General features: G+C 40.6%; 1 protein-coding gene across 3 annotated transcripts in view; it reads left to right on the top strand.

Moving 5' to 3' along the window:
• The first annotated feature begins 735 nt into the window (after positions 1–735).
• The window catches only part of pde4dip (phosphodiesterase 4D interacting protein), an 87,162-nt gene continuing 64,389 nt past the window's right edge, over positions 736–23,508 (top strand). Inside the window, exons 1-3 of one of the 3 annotated variants that reach the window (XM_053675751.1) lie at positions 736–828; positions 11,022–11,062; positions 12,187–12,254. In XM_053675751.1, coding sequence (XP_053531726.1) covers positions 11,056–11,062; positions 12,187–12,254 — 75 coding nt within the window. In that variant the 5' untranslated portion in view covers positions 736–828; positions 11,022–11,055. Of the gene's footprint in view, positions 829–6,474; positions 6,930–8,456; positions 8,521–11,021; positions 11,063–12,186; positions 12,255–23,508 lie in introns of those variants that run through there. The other 2 variants (XM_053675749.1, XM_053675750.1) reach the window with 2 other exon arrangements.

Genomic DNA, 23,508 nt, shown 5'->3' on the forward strand with positions numbered 1-23,508 from the left:
GTTCTCCTAGTGCTTCGGTTGTTTCCTCTCCCAGTCCAAAGACATGCGTTGTAGGCTGATTGGCATTTTCATATTGTCTGTAGTGAGTGAATGAGTGTGCGATGGGTTGCCCGAGTATCCTGGGATATAGGGTACAGGCTCCTCGCAACCCTGTGTAAGATAGGCGGTACAGATAATAGATGGATGGAAGATATTAACTTTAAATTAATTCTAAGAAATTAACCTGCTTTTTTTTCTCAATTTGTTACCCCCGGTAACACAAAAGCTGCTAAAACACTGCATGCTCACATTTTTATATTGTGAGGGGAGGGGCATTGTATGTAAGTAATTTATTTACCACTTTTCCTGAATTTCTCTCTTTGCTTTTCTTTTAATCTGGTTAAGTATTTTGCTTTTGCACTTTATTATGTTTGGCTTTGAATGAAGGATCCCTTGGCATATGTTTTGTTTACAACCTTTGTTTTGTGTACAATTGTTGATTAATAAAAGAAAGGAAAAGAAGAACGCTGCATTACATTTCCATATTGGAGCTCACAGGCCTGCGTGGGAAATTCCTGTGATATACTGTATAGGGCAGGCAGTACTGTATGTGCGTGTATGTGTGTGTGTGTGTGTGTGTGTGTGTGTGTGTGTGTGTGTGTGTGCGTGTGTGTGTGTGTGTTCATGAGTAGCGTCGAAGCTTCTTCAGCTGTGCATTCAGCAGATGACAGCTTGCTTTATGCTGCTCTTTTTTAGCCCTCAGACAAATGGCAGGTTGATGCAAGAATGGAAAAATAGTATTAAAATAGTATATATTATGGAACAGGGAACTCTATCACATGAGTGAAGGTAAGATGAGGCTGTTTCTTCATTTATTTCTGACCTGGAAGCTGTACTTGAGCTTGTATATCTCTGAGATAAAAAATTACTTGAAATGAAGGATTTGCTAATTGAAACAAGGTGATTTATTCTATTTAAACATGAGGGTTTGCGATTGAGTTATTAGATTGTTTTTAGCATTAAAAATGATAGCAGAATATCTTCTGGTTATTTCTGGCAAAGATTAATGATACAGTGAAGTCTTTCAAATACAACACCCATATTGCTATAATGATGAAATACATGGTGTTTGCACAGCAGTTTAAAAAAAATCCCTTGAACATGTGGGGGTTCGATTCTCGCCTCCACCCTGTGTGTGTGTGTGTGTGTGTGTGTGTGGAGTTTGCATGTTCTCCCAGTGCTTCGGGGTTTCCTTCGGGTACGCCGGTTTCCTCCCCCAGTCCAAAGACATGCGTTGTAGGCTAATTGGCATTTCCAAATTGTCCGTAGTGTGTGAATGTGTGTGTGGTAGTGCCCTGCAGTGGGTTTGGCACCCCATCCAGGATGTCCCCCGAGTTCCCGGTATGTGGTATGGAAAATACATGGATGGATGATTTACATCGCCACCAAATTACGGTACTTATTTCCACCTGCTGTTTACATAAATAAACACCCCATGTGATGCCTTGGCAGCACAAGGCCATGTCTTGATGTACAATATACCTTGAAAAGCAACTAGTTTACACATAAAATGTTCCCAGGTGCTTTAATTTCACCTGAGGAAATGGGATTATTGGTAATTGTTATTTATCAAAACTTTACAGGTTTGCTCGATCTTGTTTATCTGTTGTGTATGTATTATTTTGTCAAATATTTTTGCACATAATTCTAATGAAATTATCATTCTCAGGACATTGTATCTGCTTCCAATTCCCCTTAACAGACACAGAGAGCTGCATGCACATGTTGTAAGAGTTAAAGAGCCTCATTAACAGCTTGTAAAAATGTGACAAAGTTAATTAGGGAGTACATCTCCTCTTTCCTCCATGCAACAGTGAAGGACAGGTCCTGTTTCTAATCAGCCTAAACATCAGCAGTGAGGAGATCGCCTGGGTTTCATTCTACACAGCTGGCTCAGAGTCACGTTCTCTTGGTCTGATGTGACACAGCTAAACAGTTAACCTGTACCATGACACATTTAATGTATTCATTCGTATTCACCGGTGGATACACAGTACGGTCCAAAAATCTGAGTCCACTAAGACTGTTTAGGAAAAAAATGACTGCAATTTCCCCTCTTCTTAGTGTTATCAGTTTGAAATAAAGCCGCAGATAATCCAATATTCACTCGGCTTCTCACAAAACTCTGTAATCGTTACTCACTTACAAACATGTCAAACTTTATTTCTAATCTTGTTCTTTAATCTTTTAATCTTCTTTATCAACTCAACCACTCCCTCAGATCCAAAACCTCCATCCTAATTCTTCACTATGGTGACCGGGCCTTTTCTAGAGTAGCTTGCTTACTGTGGAAGTCTCGTTTTTCCTAACAATTACAGCGCTTCATTACAGAATGAAAGCCATTATTTCAATTCACAAGCGTAACTAAGTACCCATGCGGAATTTATGAGTAGTGTAAATCATTAATCGGTTAAAAGGGGTCATTACAGAATCGTCCTGATAACATGTGTGGTTAAATTGGTTTTCATCTGGATTGTACACCGATCAGCTATAACATTAAAATCACCGTCAGGTGACGTGAATATCATTATCTCATTACATTGGCACCTGTAAAGGGGTGGGATATATTTGGAAGCAAGTTAACCATCAGTTATCGAAGTTGATGTGTAGGAAGGAGGAAAAATGGGCAAGCGACTTTGACAAGGACCAAACTGTGATGGCTAGACGACTGGGTCAGAACATCTGACCAAAACTGCAGGTCTTGTAGGGTGTCCCCGGTATGTAGTGGTTAGTACCTACCAAAAGTGGTCCAAGGAAGAAACTTGTGAACCGGCAACAGGGTCATGGGCTCCCAAAGCTCATTGATACGTGTAGGGAGCGAAGGCTAGCTCATCTGGTCCGATCCCACAGAAGAGTTACTGTAGCACAAATTTCTGAAGAAGTTAATGCTGGCTCTGATAGAAAGTTTTCAGAACACACAATGTATCACAGCTCATTGAGTATGGGGCTGCGTAGCTGAAGACCGGTCAGGGTGCCCATACTGACCCCTGTCCTCCATCAAAAGCTCCTACAATGGGCACATGAGCATCAGAACAGGACCATGGAGCAATGGAAGAAGGTGGCCTGGTCTGATGAATCATGTTTTCTTTTACATCATGTGGACAGCCGGGTGCGTGTGCATTGCTTACCTGGGGAAGAGATAGCACCAGGGTGCACTATGGGAAGAAGACAAGCCGGCGGAGGCAGTGTGATGCTCTGGACAGTGTTTTGTTTTGTCATATTAATTGTCCTTTTCTGGCAGTTTAAGTAGGTATTACTCATTATACAACAATTAGTTGTGGTCTACTAATCTGATTGGCCGAGTGGCGTTCCATGACTGCTTATATTTAGTATAACCACACTGGGATGTTACACTGCTTGTATCAGTCCACTCATCGTTGTGTACTCACCACATAAAATTTCACTTTACTACAGTAAAGTTAGCAACTTATCAATCATCAGAGGACACTCTGAGCTAGCTAGCTAGTCAGCAGTCGATGAGCCATAAAGTGAAAGTAGCTTCTTCGGGATCGTTTTCTGTTAGTGGAGCAAAAATACACAAATTAAATTTGTTCATATTGTGTCCAAAATGTCAGTTACTCAAAATTAATTAATGAATTGATTTATTTATAAACTGTTGTATAAATGCAATATCACACTCACTATCATGCTGTTAAACTGAATATTGGCACGGCTGTGATTACCTACGGGCAAATGCTGATATTGAGTATAACTGCACTCCTGCTTGTGCGATATTGCTTAAATAATGTATTGTATCATTGTGTTATACACTATCTTTTTATGTTACAGGTTTTGTTTATTTACCCACAGTAATGTTTTCTTGTTATTAATATTTAGCTACATGGGATATAACACAATGGTGCTGTAGAATGTATTTATCGCACTAGCTACCTGATATTATGCAATAAAGTAGGAGTCACTTCTTGTGTGTAGTTTACACTCAATTTTAGGGTTGTTCACCACCATTACTCCAGGCCAACTAACTTGCTGTGACTCCTGTCAAGGCAACAGTTGACTGTACCATTAGCTAGATAAAGTATTTTTTGTTTTTGTGTTGTGAATTCATTAGCACTTAATACCATCTTCCTTAATACCGTCTTCCTTAATACCGTCTTCCTGTATCGATGGGATATTGTTATGTGAGGAGAAATGGACTTGACCAGATTGCAGATAGTTCTGAATTCAGATTAATGTGCTGTTCTTTTGTGGATAGGCACTATTTAGGCAAACATCAACATGCCTGATGCATATTTGGGATAATGATATGCACTGTATTAATGAGCTGGGTAAGGGTGGGAATTGGGAGAAACTGGGACCACATTGGGAGAAAATGGGGGCTTTAATAAAATAATTATTTGTGGAGAAAAATGTAGCAGTAGTAATATTGCATACAGAATCATACTTGTTTATTGAATATCAGTTGTTTGTCTGATGCCGCTGTTTTAAATGTTTTAACGTGAATAGCATATCCAAGTGTATTTTAATTGAATATCAGAAATTCTCAATAAGCTACATCTGAGTTGTGCTGCAAACATTTGAATCACGTCATGCCTCTAGTCGATTGTAGCATAAATACAGGCTGCCAATGGTGACTACTTCACCTGTACTGGGGTACTGCAGTGTGAGAACCCCATTCATGATTTTCTGTCTGTAAAACATGCCACAGCTGTTCAAACATTCTGACTTTAGATGGAAGTTTGGCTGCACAGTACAGACGTCTTGGTAATTACAGAGTCACGGTAGCTCCTGGAATTCACATGTACACGTGTACACTGCCTTAAAAAAAACAACAACAAAAAAAAATAATAGAAAGTCAACTTTTCTAAAGTGCTTCCACTTCCCATCTGTCCACTGTAGTATTAATCTAACCATTATTAGCAGAGCAATCAAGCTGATCACAGATCAGTGCAAAGGGGTACTTAATCCCCAGCCTTAAAGCCACTATGTGGTATTTTGCAGCATGCTGGACAGCATTATAGAGGATCTGAGGAGACACCTCCATTCTTTGGAGTTGAGAAGTGTGAGATTTCAAAGGCCAGCTTCAAAAGTCAGACAAATACAGATAGCTGGCCATCATGAGGTGGTGACTCAAGTCACTTTACTGTCACATTTATAAGAGGAGGATGAAGGGGAGAGACGGCAGATGGTTATTGTTTAGAGACTGGTGTTTTTATGGTTATGTAACACTGGCATGCCAAGAACACTTTGAGCACACATGCTGAGCTTAATGGTATTCGTTCTTTTTTCTCTGGACTGAACGTCGGCTGCTGCTTAGAAAATATCATGAAATATGGTTTAAAGAGAACGTGCCTGTGTGTGTTGTCATGTCAAGTCAAGTCGATGTGTCATTTGCGCAGTATGTCAAGGCATACTAATATAAATGCTTATGGTGAAGCTCACTTACCTTATAAGGCACAGAAGATACAAAACACACAATAACCAACCTTATTTTAAACAAATATGATTCAAATAAAAGAAAATAACTATAGTAAGAATACAGTATATAAAACATGAGCCTGGAGCATATCCCAGGGGACTCGGGGCACAAGCGGGGGACACCCTAGACGAGGTGCCAACCCATTGCAGGGCACAATCGTAGAGATGCTAATCAGCCTACAATGCAGGTGTTTGGACTGGGTGAGGACATCTGAGTACCTGGAGGAAACCTCCAAAGCACGGGGAGAACATGCAAACTCCATGCAAACTGTCACACAGGACAGAGTTATTATTTTCCTAATAATTCTATGGCCCATCGTTGATTACTCCTGACATACTTCTGGAAAAACTCATAATTTTCTTTCATTTTGTTTGTTGTTAGCTCTGTGCGCTGTGGTGGACAGCAGGCTAACTTTTCTACTAGTTCCGTTCACTTGGCGAAGTGATACAGAACTGTAATGCGGTCAAGACCTGACTGGAACTACTTTTGCTGTGCATTTACTAAAAAAAAAAATAATTGCATACCTCAGAACGTCTGTCAGCCAATCAGAACCGAGAACTCAACAGCGCTGTGATATAAATAATATTTTCTTTTGCGGTGTGGAAAAGATTGAAAGATTTTTCTCGCTGCCTAGGGATATACTATAAAACAAATTCTCCCATATCAGGCATATAAAATCAATAAAGTGTGTATTAATGTATCTTCAGCTGGGTGCTGTGGATCAAGATCTTCTTTTTCTTAACTGGAAAAGAGCACTGTAAGAAATCCTCGTCACAGGCAGGACGATAATCTGTATAAACCCTGTGTTTTATCTGTTACAAACCTGTCTGAACCTGTGTCTCTCCTCCCTCTCATCTCTCCACCCCCAGTACACACAGCCAGGGGCGAATAGTCAAACGGCTGACTCTCATGCCTGAGCAGGAAGGCCCTGTATGGGTTACACTCACACCTACACAGAGAGAATCCTGTCTATTGAGACATGCTAGAACAGATCAGCCTTTCAGAGAGAGCCAGGCGCCCTGAGCGTGCGTGTGTGTGTGTGTGTGTGTGGGTGCCTCCACCTCACTGTTGTTTACCGCTCAGCACGTGTGTGTATGTGTGTGTGTGTGTGAGAGAAAGCAAAGCTTGCCAGCACTGTAGCTGCCCTTGGGTCTGAATCTGCCACGTCAGTTGACCATCTCTACTCGGCTGACCTGTGAGAAAGGGAAGCTGCATACACTCTGTGTGTTTGTGTGTTTGTGTGTGTGTGTGCATGTGTGTAGACTCCCAGCCTGCGTGTTCATTGGGAACTGGAATAAAGAGCTCTCTTCTAAAGAACTGGAACGAGATCAGAGCACAGGCAATTTTCTCTAAAGGAGTTCCTAGCTGGAGCTTGTTCTTGTCTGCACTTATTCACCCTTCACACATGTGGTTTGGATTCAGCGAAGATGAGTGGTTTTCTCTACCGAGGCAGGTGAGATGTTTACCGTCAGCACTCTGAACATGACTCGAAACTCTGAGAGAGCGTTTTCGATTGCTGTGGCGATGGTTTGTCATTGCTGGGGGGATATGGGGGGAGAAAATTTTTTTAAGCTTTTGTTTTTGTGTGAATTTGAATACAGATGTTGTCTTAACCTCATGAAGAAGTATAAAACTGGGCAGAAAAGCTCCATTTAATTTGTATGCTCTCACCCTGAACTCTGAAATCACTTGCTGAAGTGTTTGCCATAGGAGATAACGGTGGATTTGCTCAGTGCACACACAGTGCTGACAATCTTCTGACATTTCAGTGTTTTGTGGAATTGACAAATGGCCTGTTTGATATAACTTTAAAAGACAACATATTTGCTTTTATTTAGCAGAGTTTACAGATCGAGTGTTTTTTTAATTTACGAGTAGCACCAAGCAGGTGTTCTGAATTGCCGTGGTCACCTGAAATGATGATTTATGATGGTTTTATTTGGGGGGGGAAGAAGATCTGGTGGAAAACTAACAACGGTACACAATGGTTATCCCTCACACATTCATTCACACACACACACACACATGCTGACTCACACCTGAGAGGGTGGATCAGCAGACATGCTGAGACAACTGACACACTCCTTCTGTCAGCTGTTTATGGAAGACCATCTGCTCTTGTTCCAGTGATGTTCCTGTGCTTTAAAGAGATCGTCACTAGCTTTTAGAGCTCAGGCAATTTAATGCTGCTGCAAATGCTCTTCATTGACCCTGAGGTCAGAGGCAAATGAGTTAATGGACACATTTTCACACCGTCTAGTCAGCGGTGTTGTCTCAACTCATACTTATCTGATGAGCATGAATGACTCGGCTCTGAGAATGACATCATTAAAAGGACGAGATGAGAGATCTTTATACTTTATATTACACTACACAAGTATATGTACAGTTGCGCTTGCATACCTAAACATAAGTTCTGTTATATTCAGTTCTCAGTCCGTACAGGATTTCGCAGAGGTTTTTTGTGAGCGTTGCGGACAAAAAGGCTTGCTTTTGTTTTTTTTTGTTTTTTTGTTTGTTTTTTGCAATTTGCAGCATTTTTTGTGTGTTTTTGCGAAAAACTACCTGAATTGGCAAAATTGCAGTTACGCAAAATAGTTTTGCGTGGTCTCTCGCAGTGATGTTTGTCGGTAAATGAGACCTTTTAGCTGTACTCATGTTCGATGGACGTGGATCAAAGAGAACGTTGGCTGAAAGCTTGTTGTGATGATGTCACCCGACGTGTTTTAGAGCACGTCGTTTTTTGTGCGATTGCAAAATGGTGTTTACCTTGAAGGACTAAGTTCTGAGGAATATATACATATATATATATATATATATATATATATATATATATATATATATATATATATATATATATATATATATATATAGTCATTTAGCAAAAATAAAACATCTCCAGTCAGATGTTAGCTGACTATGAGGCATGTGTCATGCAGAAGCGAAGGAATTGTTAAGTGACTCATCTCCTCCACAGAGTTCTTGCTTGCAACACACTGCTGCAGCAATACTGAGCCAATGACCGTGATTCATCAAAGTTGCGTGTAAGTGAGTGCCAATTTGAGCACACGAAATGACATACAAACCTCATATACATCTAATTTCCACAAAACATTCCCTAGTTTATGCAGGTGTTATGATGGACAATAATAATAGGCTTCAGTTATCTAAGAGCCAAGGAAGATCTGAGGAGAGAAAGAGCTGTCCTGTGATCCAAATATCAAATAGTAGTAAAAATGTATTTTTTATGTAATTCGGTGAAGCTAATGCTACATTTGACTTAAGCTTATAACTTGACATTTCCAACATCTTGCTTGTAATTATGTCATCCTCAGAGCTGAGTGATTCACACTCAACAGATCAGTTCAATACAATTCAGTTTGATTTGTGTAGCACTTTTACCAATGGACATTGTCTCAAAGTAGCTTTACAGAAACATATAAACACAGGATACAGATTTTAAGTGTGTGAATTTATCCCTATTGAGCGAGCCGGTGGCGACGGTGGCGAGGAAAAACTCCCTAAGATGATATGAGAAGAAACCTTGAGGGGAACCAGACTCAGAAGGGAACCCGCCCTCATCTGGGTAACAACAGATAGTGTGAAAGTAAAAGAAAGTTCATTATAGTTTTATATCAAGCGGTACCATCCTCAACAATCTCCAGGCTGTAGTCTCCAGTTGATGAGAGCTCCATCCAGAAGTAGGGCATCAGGATGGATCAGGCAGGTCCAGAGAGCAGAAAGGGCCAGGAACACTGGCATCTCCTTAAAATCATGTGTGGCTCGACAGTAGGAGAAAGAGAGAGGGAGGTAAAGAGAGGGAGAGATTATTAGGTATGCTTACTATCCTGTGATGGATAAGATTGTGTGCTTTGCATAAAAGAAAGTCTATTCATGGTAGGCTTGAGTAAACAAATACGTTTTCAGCCTAGACTTAAACACTGAGACTGTGTCTGAGTCCCGAACACTAATTGGAAAGATGTTCCATAAAAAGTAATAAGTGTGGGATGAGACAATGACAGTAAGGGTGTGAAAATGTGTCCATTAAATCCTTTTGTTTAAAATGAGACTATAGTGCTATTTGCTTTAGATCATTCAACGCAGAGATGTAATAATTGGTTAAAGCTAGAACATTGACTGAACATTTAGCTGTTTTGAGGAGGTACAGCGGACGTAAATACTCTACACACACCCCAGTTTTTTGGGATGTAAAAAAGAAACCATTATAAATCATGTCAGATAGCAACCAATAACATTCAAGAAACATTTTAGGGGAATAAAAGAAAAAGAAAAAAAACAATAGTAATAACTTGTTTGTATAAGTATATGCACCCTTTCACCGATACATGGTTAAAGCACATTTTGCATGTAATACAGGACTCCAACTTAGAACATCCCGATTTGGCCAATTTCATTTCACTCTTCCTACAAAAATGCCCCAGATCTTTCAGATTCTGAGGGGATTTCCTGTACACAGCCCTCCTCAAGTCATTCCACTGGTTTTGTATTGGATTAAGGGTTGGGCTCTGAATAGGTCATTCCTGAACTTTGGTCTTCGTCTTCTGAAGCCGTTCCTTTGTCGACTTAGTTTTGTGATTTGGGTTGTTATCGTGCTGGAAGGGAAATGTTTTCTTCATCTTCACCTGTCCAACAGACACCTGAATGTTTTGTGCCAAATAACTACTGTATTTGGAGCTATCCATTATTCCCTCTATCATGACTAATCCCAGCTGAAGAGAAGCATTCCCCATAGCATGATGCTGCTACCACCATGATTCACCATGGGTATGGTGTTCTTGTTTTATGCCAAACACATCTTTTAGAATTATGCCCCAAAGGTTCTACCTTGGTCTCATCAGACACATTATCCACATGGTTTTGGCAAATTTGGACTCTAACACAAAGTCAGACACACATGATTGTCTAGAATGTGTTTGTGTGTATGATGCAGCATGACGATGATCCTGTGCACAAAGCGAGCTCCATGAAGACATGGTGCGTTAAGGTTGGAGTGGAGGAGCTCGAGTGTCCTGCACAGAGTCCTGACCTCAACCCCACTGAACACTTTTGGGATGAACTGGAACACCGACTGCACCCCAGACCTCCTCACACAGTGTGCCTGAGTGCCTGATCTCACTAATGCTCTTGTAGATGAATGAACACAAATCCCCACAGCCACGCCCCAAAAATCTAGTGGAAAGCCTTCCCAGAAGAGTGGAGCTTATTATAACAGCAAAGCCAGAAAAAAAACTGGAATTGGATGTTCAACAATCATATATGGATGTGATGGGCTGGTGTCCACAAACTTTTGACCATATAGTTATACATATGTCTGATGTGAATGTAGAGGAATTGGAAAGAAGTAGCTATTTAGCAACTTAAATATATAGAATGAAAAAATATAATTTAGCAAAATATAATTCTTGTAAGACTTGGGTCATTAGAGATAATCCAATGGCTGTTTCACATAGACATGAGAATATTGCTTAAAACTATTACTAGAAAGTGAACAAGATTAAGAGAATAACTGTCATTTTCTTTTCAGACACTGCAATGTGAATAGAGAGGCCACTCCTAATATGAAGGGTGAGTTTTCAGCCCCATCGACATCTCTATTCACATATCACTTCACTCGTTTCAGTCTTTATCGAGAAGAAGTGATGGTATTTCACATCTACACATTTCTCACATGCAGCAGTTTAACACTCAGTCAGACCCCCCCCCCCCCCACCCCCACCTCATTTTCACACCGACTCACATTCCTCTCCTACCAGTATGCTTTTGTACTTTTGTTAATACGCTCCTAATGCTAATAGTTAAGAGTTGCTTGTGTGAAAATTCTACTAAATAACACTCATTAATACAGTCACTTTTCTGGCCTGACACTGTGCAGCATTTCTTTACCGCTATACCTCTAGGCGCACTTCCAGTACACATCAATGGCACATAGTAAAAAGGCCTTTAATAAGTTCTAACGAGGTCTGTGCGTGGGCTTTTTTTTTTAAGAACTGTAAGAAGTCCTTGCTCTGCCAATACTGCTGTGATTATGCACCCAGGGACCTCTCTTCTCCTTCTTTTTAGGAAAAAAAAAGAAACACATCATTGTAGCCCATTGAGGCCATTCCTGGAACTTTCCCCGGTGACTTTTTTTTTAATGGTTTGGCACTATTCACTATACTATACTACTCCTGGTTCGGTTTGTAGAAAGCTAGATGTGTATATGAATGATGACTTTTGTGACCTGCCGTGCCTAAATACATGAATCTGCACCCATGTGCATAAATCTGAAGTTAATTAAAATGTTCACTGGAGCGCTGCCTGGTACACACACTTCCTTTTGTAATCAGTCAACAGGTTGTTTCCGGTTGTGTTGCATCCACATGCACTTAAAAGTGCTTTTACATACGTAATCATGTCACACGGTGGAATAGCAACATTCAGCTCGATTGGCGGAGCACATACCAAGAGTACTGGCAATTAGCATGCTAGTTAGCAGGCTAATTACAACAAATATAGTTTGTGGGTGGTGAGTTACTGAAATGGCCCAATGTGGACAATGGTGGTTGATGAATAAGTGTATTTACAGAATAAATTATAACAACACGCAAACACGATGGTCAGAGGCAAATAGATTTGAAATGAAATGTAAACAAATACGACAGAGTCGCAATTATGAAGCATGGTAAAGTATGAAAATATTTCGTACACAGATTTCTCCAGCGATGAAACTGAGAAAGGACCGCCGCTGCAGACCCACAGCCTGAGGGAGTACGAGAAGGTAGGTTCTTGTTCCTGCCTTCCTGCATCCTGACAATTTCCCCACCAGCTTGTGGGAAGCATTTGTCAGTTTACACAGTGCAGTGGTTGGAGTTTTGTATGTTTTGAGCACATATGTGGAGACAGAGCTTCCAAGTTCACCGTTGGCAACAACGAGGAACTTGTGTTGATGTTTAAAAAAAAAAAGAAAGAAAGAAAAAAGAAAACACACCCAGCCATGCTCTAAAATATTCAGCCCGATCAGTATGATCAGCTGCATCTCATCGTTTAGTATGCGAGTCGTTTTTGCTTCATATCCAAAAGACATAAATATCAGCACTGGCAAGTTCTTTCAAATCTTGTCACCTCTGCTCAAACTCAGCTTCCCTTCAGCTTCCCCACAAATGGACGTGCACAAATACGCCTGTCCAAATGGGGCTGATTTGCTAAGGCCTTCACAGCTGGGACACACAGCTGGGTTCTAAGGGACGTCTCCGGAACAGAGGGGGATCAGCCAGGTCTAATGCACTGAACACATGACTGGATCTGCATGCAAAATGCCTTCTGGGAAGAGAGCCAGCGTATTATGGTTATGATATAACTTCAGTGGTGCTCCCTTCAATTGCTGTAGGCCTTGGTGGAAGGTTGCAGTTTTTCTTGGGGGGAAGGCGAATTGTGTGTGTGTGTGTGTGTGTGTGTGTGTGTGTGTGTGTGTGTGTGTGTGTGTGTGTGTTATTTTCTTTTCTTTGTACTGTTTTCATGACTATAGAAATATATACATGGCACTTTTTGTTATTTTAATATATATTCAAACCTTTCAAGCGATAAATTGATTTCTGTTGAGCTCTTGCTTTTCAAAAATGTTCACACACGCATACATACAGATCATACAGATCAGTGAATTTATTTCATGAAAACTAAATATGGTGTGTGTGTGTGTGTGTGTGTGTGTGTGAGAGATTTCTTCCTGCTGGATGATAGAGAGGAATGTTGATTTGGCTTGAGCTAATGTGACACATTCAGCCTGTAACCTACAGTCTATGGATCTGTCAGCTCAAAAGAAACACATTCTTGCCAAAATACCATTTGTAAATGTCAAACATCTCTGCGGTGTGATGGAGATCTAGTTGCGGAAAAAAAAGTCCCAAAAGTCAAAATATGCTTTCTCAAATAGCACTTATTGCTGTGTTTAAAAAAATATATATGCATATGGAAAGCATATGGCCACCTATGAAAACACTTTGGAATTGACCGCAAAAACATTTAGACTGATATGAAGAGAAGGTTTGCATATAATTTTGTCTATTAAAACCTTAGGACAAATTATAGTTGCTAATCTGTTATTTTGCCCTTATTACAAAGGTTTGCCAAGAAGCATGGATTTTTTGACAGGCTCTGTCAAGACCAGATTATTGCGTGCGTTTGCGGCCTGGCCGTGAACCTTTCAGCGTTGAGCTGTCATAATCAGAGTGCTTTCGGGTACAGAGAGAACGCATAAAATTACTTAGACTTGAATGTTGCTGGAGCATTGGAATCTTTCTCTCATTTTTGTTTTGTTATTCGCTTAAAATTAGGTCACGCTTTTAAGCACAATTACAGCATAAGCTTTGCAGCAGCTGGGATCCCCCCCACACACACTACCATAATACTTATTCTGCATCACAAAAAAGTACCTCATCCCCAAAAATGGCTTAGGACTAAATGTACTTTTGATCCTTTGTATGTATAAGATGGTTATTCTTGAATGACTGTGTGGTGCCAGGCTGCGTGGACTAACCAACTGATCCAGAGAGGAGGAATATAACGGCTAACATGTGGCCCTGTGTGTGGATCCTCTGCTGAGCTTATACATATGGAAATCCTTCCATGCCCTCCATATCCTCCTTCCACCTCCCCCAGTCCAACCATTACATTTGCTTTCCTCCAGCTTCCTCAAATTCGCCTGGATTGCTGGGTTATTATTCTCTGACATGAATGTGATACCTGATACGCTTGGTCTAAATTGCCTTCATTTCCAATATCGTGCAGAACAGGAAAGACACAAAAAAGGGGGTCAGCGACAGCGAGACATGGAAGGACATTTGGTCTGGAGTTTTTAAAACTATAGCTGGAGGAAAACTTGTTGTCATGAGTACTTGCGCCTCCTGTTGGTGGACATGCCACGGGTTTGAAGATCTATCAGTGTGCAGGTTAATACTGCGCCGGTCGCTCTCGCATTCATGCTGTGCAGACGGAGTGAGAGAGTAAGACCAGACTGTTTAATTGGAGCCAGGGACATGCAGTAAATCTGTAGCCTTCATCAAAGGGTCAGAGCCACCATGCAGAGTAAATTTTGGAGACAGTCATGGTTGATAATGATAATATAGTGTTCAGAGTTAATCTAGCCCATAGCTCAGTATGGGAGAGATGCACTGCCATTTTTTATATAGCCACACACACACATTTTATATATATATATATATATATATATATATATATATATATATATATATATATATATATATATATATATATATATATATACACACATTACATTATATACAGCTTATACATTGAGATCAAGCTGTGTTTGTGTTTGTGTTTTTTGTGTTTAATAAGTTGTTCTCTGTCTGTTTTTTTTACTCCCTAAGAGCATATGGAAATAATTATAAATACAAATGCACAGACAGACCAAGGGGGGTGGATTTTTTTATGAATCGCTTCAGCACTCAGTGGTCAGCGTAATGCAGCAATTACTGTATTGTACAGCACAGACATTTACTGAGGTTGAACAGCCTCAGAAAGTAAATTCTGCTCTGTAAATCTTACCACCCACCGGCCAAATTGTGCACCAAAAAAGCAAGATAATAACGAAGAAAGATTTCAAATTTGCAGATTTAATGGGACCTCGGATGACGAATGGGCCGCAGTCAAATTCCTGAGTGACAGCGAGCTCGGCCTAGTCTTTTCCTCAGTTGAAAACGCCACTAAATCATGAGGCAAACTGCTTTTAATTTAATGTAACCTGTCTCTCTTACATGCCAGTTTTCCTCCGACAACTTTCTGAGTCACTGTACAGACACTACAGGCCGGACTTTAAGCCCAACACTGACCCAACTCCTTCTCTTTCAGCACTCACGGTCCAAACCATCTGTCTGAATGCCTTATTCCACTACATCATTTAGTTTTCCTCTTCCTAATGATTTCCCAAAATACATTTTTGGAGGAATCTTTCACCCGAAGAGCTCACTGTAGCATAGTGACTGGTTATTATGATCTCATTAGCATGCTAATTGGCCCCTTCTCGTTTTGATCCATTATTAGTCATATTAGTAATTATTATTATTATTATTATTATTATTATTATTATTATTGGATGAGCTACATCTTTTAAACATATAATTCCATGTGTGTGATGGTTGTGTGTAGAAAATCTGAACCCCCCAAAAAAAAAGAAAAGAAGAGAGACCAGGTTAACAGATTGTATGTTTTTATAATGACTCACTTTTGTCTTGACTCGAAGTTCACGGCTCGTAAATCTTTTCCTGATGGGCCTTTTGGCTTCTCTTTCTGCAACATAGAAATATGTGCTGTATAAAGCGTTTCAGTTCCGAACAAATCTCTTTATGCCGGACTGTCAAGACAACGGCTTTGAACTAAGAAAACGGAAAGCTGACTCGTGACATGGCAGGTGTGTGTGTTTCTTTATGAGGCTGAGATCTGATTTAAGATTTAAAAAATCAATGATCTTAGCTAAATGTTAAAAAACAACACAAAAAAACATGCAATATCGTGTGTCAGTTTTCAGGCATCTGTGAGATTTATGAATAAAAGATTGGACCACAATTTTGGATGGTTTTAGCTGATCCATTTAAACAACCATTCTTGTAGTATTCTTGAATTCTTTTCCTGTACATCTGATGTTCCTGGTTCTCATGACATTTACATTTGTATATATGTACATTACAACACGGTCAGGTGGAGAGAGCTGATGGAGTTTTTGGAACAGCTGGGTTTTCTGGGGTTTTTGTTTATTTGTTTGTTTGTTTTAGCGGACTGAATGAATTTGGGTGGTGGTGGTGGTATCACCCGGTGAAGTTCTTTTGGAGATCAGGTGAGCAGGGTGTAATGTATAGTGATGAGTGACTCCATATAGGCAGGCGAAGTTCCATCGGGTTACTCTATAGGCGAGCATCAAGGACTTGAATTGAATGCAAGCGGGTAAGAGGAGTCAGTGAAGTCAAGCGGTACAATAATACACTATATGGCCAAAAGTATGTGGACCCCTGCCCATATGTGGTTCTCCCCGAAACTACTGCCACACAATTTGAAGAGCAGGATTGAAAAACTGTAGAAAGGAAGTGTGTCTGCTACAGTGCCTTTGAGGATTACAATTTCCCTTCACTGGAACTGAGGCCCAAACCTGTTCCAGCATGACATGTCAAGGTTGGACTGGAAGAACTCGAGTGTCCTGCACAGAGCCCTGGCCTCAACCCCACTGAACACCGTTGGGATGAACTGGAACTCCGACTGCTCACCAGTGCCTGATCTCACTAATGCTCTTGTATCTGAATGAACATAAATCTCCACAGCCATGCTCCGAAATCTAGTGGAAAGCCTTCCCAGGAGTGTGGGAAGTGTGGGAAGAGGGATACATCTGGAATGGGATGTTTAAAAAAGCAACTATGAGTGTAATAGTCAGGTGTCCACATATTTTTGGCCATATAGTGTATTTCAATTCGGTTCAATTCAGTTTGATTTGTGTAGCACTTTAAACTGTATGTTGTCACGAAGTAACTTTGCCAAGATCCGGAGATTTGTATCCCTAATGAGCAAAACTGATAATGGCAAGGAAAAACTCCCTGAAATGTCATAAGGACAAAATCAGGGCAGTGGTAGCTCGATGGTTAAGGCATTGGGTTGCTGATCAGTACGTTGTTAATTTAAATCCCTGCTGCGCCAAGCTGTCACTGTTGGGCTCCTGAGCAAAACCAACAGCTGCTCAAATAAAAGCATCAGCCAAATGAGATAAATGTAAATGTAAAACTTGAGCGAAAGCATCCTTCTGGGTGACACCAGGTAATGGGATTATAAATCGTAATAATATATCGTTTCTTCTATTATTTGATTCTTTTCTGATTCATTTCGTTTCCTGCCATTGCTTGTTTTTCTCACGCTGACTCTGACTTTTCTCTCGCAGTTTACCAGCGCAGGTAATGATACTGATTTCACTGGGGACGTTTCTGTCCCCAAGGAGATGTGTACTGCATGTGAGATCATGTTTGGAGAACTCAGCCCAGTTTTGCGTTCTGGAACACTGGTCCGTGAGTGGCAGTAATCCGATTTCGAAAACCTTTCGTCTACTTTAACGACCGCACTCAAGTACTCGCTCACTCCCGTGAAAACGCTCCAACTGCATATGAAACACAAGAACTGAACCATCAAACCCTTGTTAAATTGCTTAAACCTGGCGCAAATTACAGTACAGTGGGGTAAAAAGCCCTTATTATGTGTTGTGGCAGGTACCATAGGCCTGCTGCTCTAACGGAGAGCCTGTGAAGACTGGACTGGCTAGCAGTGTTTGTAAATACCACTGCAATTATCAGTAATGCGCCACTAATAAGAACCAGACGAGAGCTTATTTAATTTGTCAGGAAGGGTAAGATTAAGCAAAGTGATGGCTGTCCTCTGCCAGGACCGTTAGGATGTGTGCCTGTGAATTAGACGCCAGCACATTCACGTTGTTCTTGTTGCTGGTTTATTAAACTATAGCCAGGCACTTAGCCAATCAGGAAATGCCGGCGGGTGGACACACTCTGGCTAATCAGATTTCAGATGGAGAATTTTCCAAAAACTCCAGACTGGAATATGGCACACTGCTGGGTCGCAGTAAATCAAATCAAGGTTTCTTTGTTTCCAACAAGAACATAATGATATAATGTATCTTGTAAACTCCCAAAACAATCATTTTATTATGATGTATCTCAAAGCCAAATTAGTCCTGATGTTCTTATATTGACACGAGTCTTGTTTTCACTTGAAAAGATTAGTGGTAAAAGACAAATTGCTGTAAATAAATCCTGCTAAGGAAAGAAGCACGTTTAAATAAAGGCTTTAGAATGTGTTCATACGTGTATATAATGATCGAATAATAATGTAAATGCATATGCATATGATATGTGTCATATTTATTCATGCATACGATATGTGTTATATGAAAAACTGCTAGCTTATTTATTTCAGGAACGAAACCCGTCATAATTATAATCATAAAGGGGGTATTTATATCTGCAGACAGAGTCACTCGGAGTCACTCTTGTTAACTAATCAAAACCAAATGATCATTTGGCTGCTTGAGGTTTTCTGTCGGTGTGTAATAATGGAATTTCTGATCATTTTGAAGCTCATGAAAAAAATTGTTTTGGGGTTGTATTTGACACAATGTGGAAAAAAAAAAAACGCCTCCAAAGTCTTTCATTTTGGGGATTTTGTTTAGATTTTGGATTAGTGTTAAGAGTAGAATTGGCATTATTTAGCTGCAGTAAATATCATGCACATCATAACTCACAAAGAGTAATAGAAGAGTGTGTGAGTATAGAGTGAGTATACAGACAGAAAAGTGACAGTCAGTGCAGTGTAAAATGATAGTAGTCCTGGGTAAATTTACAGCAAGAATACTGAGAGTTAATTGACAATCCAAACCCGTCTCCTCCATTACTCTAGCTCCCCCCTCTGGCCTTAATGTACCTGCGCAACAGAGCAGCACTGATCACCTCCAGCAGTCATCGAGTGTCTCAGTGCTATGTAATGGCAATCATTTATAAACTGGCAATGAACCATGATCATCCATTAAAGTGAAGAGAACACAACAGGATGCAGCAGTCAGGCATGTGAGGTGTGTGCTGTTCTCCAGGTCACTGTGGGACAGTCAGGACATTTTTGCGGTGGACTGTCCCAGACTGCATTCGTAAGGCTTTATTTTGAAACGTGTTCTGCCGCCAGCGATTCCTCTCCTTTCTAAAGAGTAAAGACTGCTTTTTGTTTCTGCATCCTGTTTGTTTAGCAACCTCGCTCTTGATCGGGGCAACAGAGAGACCCAAGAAGACAGAGAGAGAGAGAGAGAGAGAGAGAGAGAGAGAGAGAGCAAGAGAGAGAGAGAGAGTGAGAGAGAGAGAGAGAGAGAGAGATTTGGACATATCCTGTTTCATGTCTGTGTAAGACAAAAGCGCTGGTTGGGAGAGTTGGCAGTGGTTTTGGTACTGGGTGAATTTGATCCCATAATTTAGACCCACCATAAACACATTGAATTAAAAGCAGCTTCGGGCTTTTGATCTGCGTCTAAGAAACCAATGCTCTGCTTGTCCTCGGTTAAACAGAATTTTGCCTCTAACATGAAAAATGCAGAGGAGGCCCTGTTTATGGTTAGGTCTGGGAAAATGTTTTGCTGGATTCCTTCAGTATACACAGAGGTGAACAATGATGCACATTATTTTCATTTTATCCATGTTAGTTTATGTAAGTCACAGCACTGACATTTTTAGCTCGAAGAAGTCAAACGTTTGCTTTTTAATTTTTTTTTAAATTACTGAATAGTGACATCATTGCGATCAAGATTTGCATGTTGGAGACACTCACCTCAATAGCAGGGATGATTTTAGCCTTCAGTGGAGGTTTTATGGGTGAGGCCCAGAGTAAAAACCTTTCATTATAAGACCTGGAGGTGGAAGATGAACTCCTATCTCTTTCACTTAGCCTCTGTGGCCTCCATTGACTTTCTCAGCTCTATCTGGTAGCAGCAAAGCTTACTGGAATAAATGAGGCCTCCCAGTGACACACTCACAAACACACTCATACACACACACCTCATCCCATTTTCCCATTTTTTTCCATTGAGGTCACTTCCTGCTTGGCGGATGGTCAGAGCTAGCACCTCTGAATGTGTTCTGGAAGATGAGAGAGAGAGAGAGAGAGAGAGAGAGAGAGAGAGAGAGAGAGAGAGAGAGAGAGAGAGAGAGAGAGAGAGAGAGAGAGAGAGAGATGGAAAAGGGGAGCGCTGGGATAGAAAGCCAAGCCTCAGATGTCTTGCCAGTGGAGCAACGCTCCAATAGCCTTCTCTCCTTTTCCCTTTTGGTCCTCCTATATTGTTTTTTAAACAGAAATCAGAAATCAGAAATTCTGAACAGAAAGCCATCAGTTCATCTTATCAATTAACACGGTAAGCAGCACTGAAAAACCCCCCACAAAAAATACACATAGACACTACACTCACAATATTAGCTTTAGCTCCTTTTCAGATGTTTTAGGTGTTGAAAGAATAGTAAAGCTAATGTAAGACAGGGATGGCCTCATGGTGTTCTCAGCCAGCCCCACATGATGGAGTGACCCAAAGCGTCTTCCAAGGATTGGATAGTGGAGTTGAGCCATTTTAAAATCACCCTCTCTCATCACTGAGAACAAATGTAATACATGTAATGTATAGGGTGTTAACAGCGTGCTACTGATGATGTCGTATCTGAGGTGATGAACGATCTGCTGCCTTGATGTATGAGTCTGAAACAGATTATGGGGTCATTCCATGTCAAGTGGTCCAATGCAAAATCTATTCACACATACCAACTGTACACCTGTACCAACATGATAGATCAGGCTGGTTCTTTAAATGTGGCTCTGGAGGTCAACTGTCCTGCAGAGTTTACCTCCAACCTCAAACTCACAATTTTTAGAGCAGAATGCTACTATAGAGGACTTATTTCTGTAAAAATTTCAGGTTCGTATCTGATCCGCCACCAGAGATATTCAACCCAAAAGAAGGGAAGTTTTTATAAAAAAAAATATCACTTTCTGTCTCAAACCTGAAATATTCTGCATGCACACAATGCTTCCCTAAGTACCCCTTAAAAAAATAAGATTGAGACTCGAACCCTTCCCATAATAAATTTACCCTAAAAGTGGCACTGTGAGCAATCTTGAGCATTTGGACTAACGTTCTAAGTCTAAGGAACAAGACTGTACACGATTTATATACGTACATGTACCTTGTAATGTGCTCTAGAGATCAGTTTTTGTTCCAAGGATCTATAAGGACCATCCTGAGATGTTGAGGTTTCCATAAACAGCTGTTAACCAAAATTCTAAAATTTTGTTGGGTGCCATGACACAAAGATGGCCGTCATAGTTAAACCAAGTAAAAGAAAAAAGGTGGTTTTGCAAAAACAATACAAAGAGGTAATCCCTTAAAAAATTAGAAAAATTAAAAACAATCAAACAAACAACTTTTCATTTATTGGACCACTTGACATGGAATAACGCACATGGTGTTCTTGCATATTAGAGAGTAAGAGTGCGCATACTGTAAGAGGAAGCTCTTAGAGAAAATACAGCGATGGGAATTTTACTAATAAGAGAATTCCATAAAGGGATTTGAAGAGCTCTGAATAAAATGACAAAGTGAATGACAAAGAAAGAAAAAAGAGAAAGAAACTGGCCCTGTCTGACTAGAGGTCTTGAAAAAAACCATTCCTCACACGGGAACTCAAGGTACTCTTCACAACTGCGAGTTCCTCCGAGTTCAGAATGAGATGTCAAATCAACATGGCCGCTCACATCATCAGCAGTAAACACAGCAGCACTTCCTACCTTTAAGTGAGTTACACTGTATAAAGAAGTATTTACTTTACATCAATCAACATACAGACACATTCACTTGTTAAATCTATAACACTGACTCTACAATACAGGTAAACCTTGAGTATATTGAGGAAATATACATCACTCATCACAGCTAGCTGGCTAGCTTGTTGCTAACAAAAGGTATCCCCCCCGCCTCCACTATGTACCTCAAATGCATGGAGGTTGAAAATGGCTGTGATCCACTTCTGAGGTGAACTGAATGCAGCATTAGTCTATATTCTAGTTTACTGGTGCTATGGTGGTGTTATAGTCCACAGATAAGAGAGGAAGAGTCCAAGCCGAAATTGTAGCCTCACAGTGGGAGTATCAATCCCACAGGATGGATCTGAGCTATACTACAAGGCCATCTGTCATATAGCGTACTCAGGGACGGATGGTCTTTCAGTGGTAAAATATCACAAGCCGTTGAGGGTAGAGGAACGAGGCGGCAACATTGGATCTTGAGCCAAGAATCCTCAGGTCTGGCTTTGGGTTGCAGTTCGAAAAAGCCATTCACATGGTTTTGGATGCTTAGGTTGCACCATGCTGGAGTGTGGATTTGCTCAAGGTTATAAACAGTGAGGGGAAAAAGGGAGTGAGAAAAATAATGGCCATTGTGCTGTGCTGTGTACCAGATGCATGACGCCTTTCTGTTGATGCTCTTCCAGATCACTTTGGTGTGTCAGGTTTTATGCAAAAAGACTCAACAACAGCGTGCTAGATTTCAGGGCAGCCGTAAATCCCTGGTGTGTGTTCACGCCTTCTCCGTGCAAACCCTCCCAGCACACAGACTCACATATACACAGCCGTTTCACTCCGACGCAGTCGTCACTGCAGGGAACAAGGGTGTGGGTGTCTGAGTCAGACTCTGTTTTTCTGTCTGCACTGTGTTGTGCTGTGTGTGAACGTATGAGTGTGTGTGTGTGTGTGTGTGTGTGTGTGTGTGTGTGTGTGTGTTTACACCGCTGTGCAGCTGGCACATTCTCTGGAAAAGCTCTCCCCCATCTCAGTAAGATGCTGGCAAAGGGGTAAACGGCTCAGAACTGAGCCCTACACACACACACACACACACACACACGCACACACACACACACGCTACTGGCACTCTCCCTTGCCACCACATCTGGGAGCGATTTACCCACCAAAATGAAAGAGAAATGGGGGGAAGGTTTGCAAAGAAGAAAAAAGTGGTATATTAGAGGGGAGTGGGACAGCAGGAAGGAGAACGACAATAGCATTTAGGAAGAATCGTGTACTTAATCTCATTGTTGTCACGAAATTTTAGCCAGCATGAAAAAAAACATCTTTCAATTAGTGTAGTACATACTCAAACTCAAATAACGTACACAAGTGAGTGATATCATTATTATTATTATTATTATTATTATTATTATTATTATTATTATTATTATTATTATACCGTATATATAGAGAGAGTGTATATTATATATATATACTGTATACATTGGAATGATGGACCCTATGATCATGGTGTAACACAATAATACAGTGACAGAGTACAGGGAACTATAAAAAATGCAAATACACAACAATGTATGATGAGTGCAAACAATAACTACAGAGGACAAGAGAACATGAACTAGACAGGACAAGAGAACCCGTGTTAA

The sequence above is a fragment of the Ictalurus punctatus genome, chromosome 25 (assembly GCF_001660625.3).
Source record: "Ictalurus punctatus breed USDA103 chromosome 25, Coco_2.0, whole genome shotgun sequence".
NCBI classification, from domain to species: Eukaryota; Metazoa; Chordata; class Actinopteri; order Siluriformes; family Ictaluridae; genus Ictalurus; species Ictalurus punctatus.